Genomic DNA, 2,500 nt, shown 5'->3' with positions numbered 1-2,500 from the left:
TGTAATTCCGGTTGGAGCGCCCCGAGCGGAGGAAGAAAAATTCACAGAATAGCTGCACCGGACTATAAGCCGCATGGCTCAAAACCTAGGAAAAAGGTTGCGGCTTATAGTCCGGAAAATACGGTAACTTGACATGACAACAATAAAATATGTGAGAGTAGTAAAATAAGAATATACTACAATAGCAATTGTAAAAAGTAAGACAAATACCGGCTGTTCCTGCGCATTTTCACCTCTTAGGGGCAATGTGGTGCCATGCATGGTTGGAGTACATAGAATGAGAACAGTTGTGATTGAACAATATTAATATGTCATTTTTCACAGATTGGGAAGTATTTGTATAAGTATTTGTGAATACTCGTTATTTGAAGGAATATCACTCTAAGTTTATGCTAATTTTCCATTAATATTTGAATGAGATACTCCATTGACTTGAGCCTTAGTGCTAGCGATGATTTAAAAATTAAGTATATTTTGTATTTAAATATACAATGTGTGTAATTCTTTTTGTTGTATTTAGTTTGTCACGCTCATGGACAGAATCACATTCATGCTACACGCTTGCTATGCAAACAACATGGCGCATTCAGGGTACTTTCACATCAGGAACTTCTAAATGCACCACACCGTTCTGCACATTATTAGTTTTTCTTCGATTATACCATTTTAAAGCTAGAGACAAGCCAAAATACAAACCATGATTAAATTTTGATTAATCATCCAGCCATATCAGTTTCTACATTTGTTGGAGTCCACAACCAAAATTGTGGCCATTTTAGTGCACACAGATATTTAATATATCAGGCATCAAGTATTGTTGGCATATTTTAGTTTTGCCCTCTGAATGAGCTCATCAGAAGCACACACCAGTCACAACTTGTGTTTGTTTTTGTTTATTGAACAATAAACCACAGGTCATAAACCTGAAACAAAACAGATAAACAAGATTTCACTATGATGGTATCTTCTAATAAATTACATATGATACTAATAAATCACATGATAACAATTATTATACAAGATTGATATTTATATTTACTTATAACTCTCAGTAGTGTTGAAAATGCATAGCATATCGTCATTATTTCAACAAAAGATTTAATTTTATTTTAATCACAAAACGTGTTCAAAATAATCATTACCAACTACAATTAACTACATTACCCAAAATGCGTAGCGCCACTGGCTCATGGGCACGTGTCCCCGCTGCCAGTCACCGGTAACCAAAAAATGCGCTGCCCACAAAATCGCTTCTGCACAGACTTCAACAAAGACACTGCAGTTGATGTAGCAGTTACAACGTCCAATCCACCATGGTGCAAGAATAAAATATCAGTTACTCATATTGCCATGATCGATGGCGTGCGCCTCGATGCATCTCCGTGCTCGAGCGTCCGCAACTTGCAAATTACATAAACTCCCCGTTTAAACATAGTTTTGAGTGCTGGTGCGGACACATAATAATAGACGCTAATGAAAAGTATATAAATAACAAAAATGGCATGAGAATCTGTGTTAGTAGATGACCACATATCAACGGGTTGTGTGCTCCTGATTGACGGTTGAGATGAAATGACAAACGACAGTCAGCTGGTATTTGTAACCTTGGCACCGTGCATGCGTACACAACACCGCGGACATTCACATACACGAATAAAAAAGGAATAACAAATAAATGAAGTTCAAACGTGAGAAACTAAGAAATCATTGTTTCACATTTACCTCAATATTATATGTCAGCTTAATAAATCTGTCCATTAATTCAAAAGTCTTAACAAGTATCATAAATGCACTTTACACGTTTCTCAAAAGTTGTTGTGAATAATCAGTAATTCGTACCAGTCCATGCTTTTTAGGTTTAACTTTTATATGTTAATGGTTGAGGCGGCACGGTGGTCGACTGGTTAGCACGTCCGCCTCACAGTTCAGAGGTCGTGGGTTCGATCCCGGCTCCGGCCTCCCTGTGTGGAGTTTGCATGTTCTCCCCGTGCCTGCGTGGGTTTCCTCCGGGTACTCCGGTTTCCTCCCACATTCCAAAAAACATGCATGGTAAGTTGATTGGACTGTCTAAATTGCCCTTAGGTGTGATTGTGAGTGCGGATGTTTGTCTCTGTGTGCCCTGTGATTGGCTGGCAACCAATTCAGGGTGTCCCCCGCCTACTGCCCAAAGACAGCTGGGATAGGCTCCAGCACGCCCGCGACCCTTGTGAGGATAAGCGGTATGGATAATGAATGAATGAATGAATGAATGAATGAATGTTAATGGTTGCGTAACCTTAAACTTTTTTATTGAACAGAGAGCTAAACAACATGGGGATCTGGTATCGTATGGGAACTGTGCCGCGAACTCAGGACTCCTCTCACACATCAGCCGTGACTGACGTCCAGAATGTGAATTCTACCTCCACTTCAGCCCCTGCCCCACCAGCTTCATTGACTAAGTATGCCTACTCATATTTGTCTCTTTGCTACTTAATGTTGATTTGTACTTTTTTTTATC

The 2,500-nt window shown here is 39.4% G+C and overlaps 1 protein-coding gene across 5 annotated transcripts in view; it reads left to right on the top strand.

The window, feature by feature from the left end:
- mvb12ba (multivesicular body subunit 12Ba) overlaps positions 1-2,500 on the top strand; it is a 68,793-nt gene that overhangs the window by 36,531 nt on the left and 29,762 nt on the right. For 4 of the 5 annotated variants that reach the window (XM_086053278.1, XM_086053280.1, XM_086053277.1 and 1 more), the window contains one exon: positions 2,298-2,441. The exons of the other annotated variant lie outside the window; for it this stretch is intronic. In XM_086053278.1, the coding sequence (XP_085909404.1) occupies positions 2,298-2,441 (144 nt within the window). The remainder of the gene's footprint in view (positions 1-2,297; positions 2,442-2,500) is intronic. 5 annotated transcript variants of the gene reach the window in all.

Source organism: Filicampus tigris, chromosome 15 (assembly GCF_054856515.1).
Source record: "Filicampus tigris isolate MCC_2025a chromosome 15, RoL_Ftig_1.0, whole genome shotgun sequence".
NCBI lineage: Eukaryota > Metazoa > Chordata > Actinopteri > Syngnathiformes > Syngnathidae > Filicampus > Filicampus tigris.
Note: the sequence above shows the minus strand (reverse complement) of the source record. Positions and strands in the feature narration are given on the sequence as shown.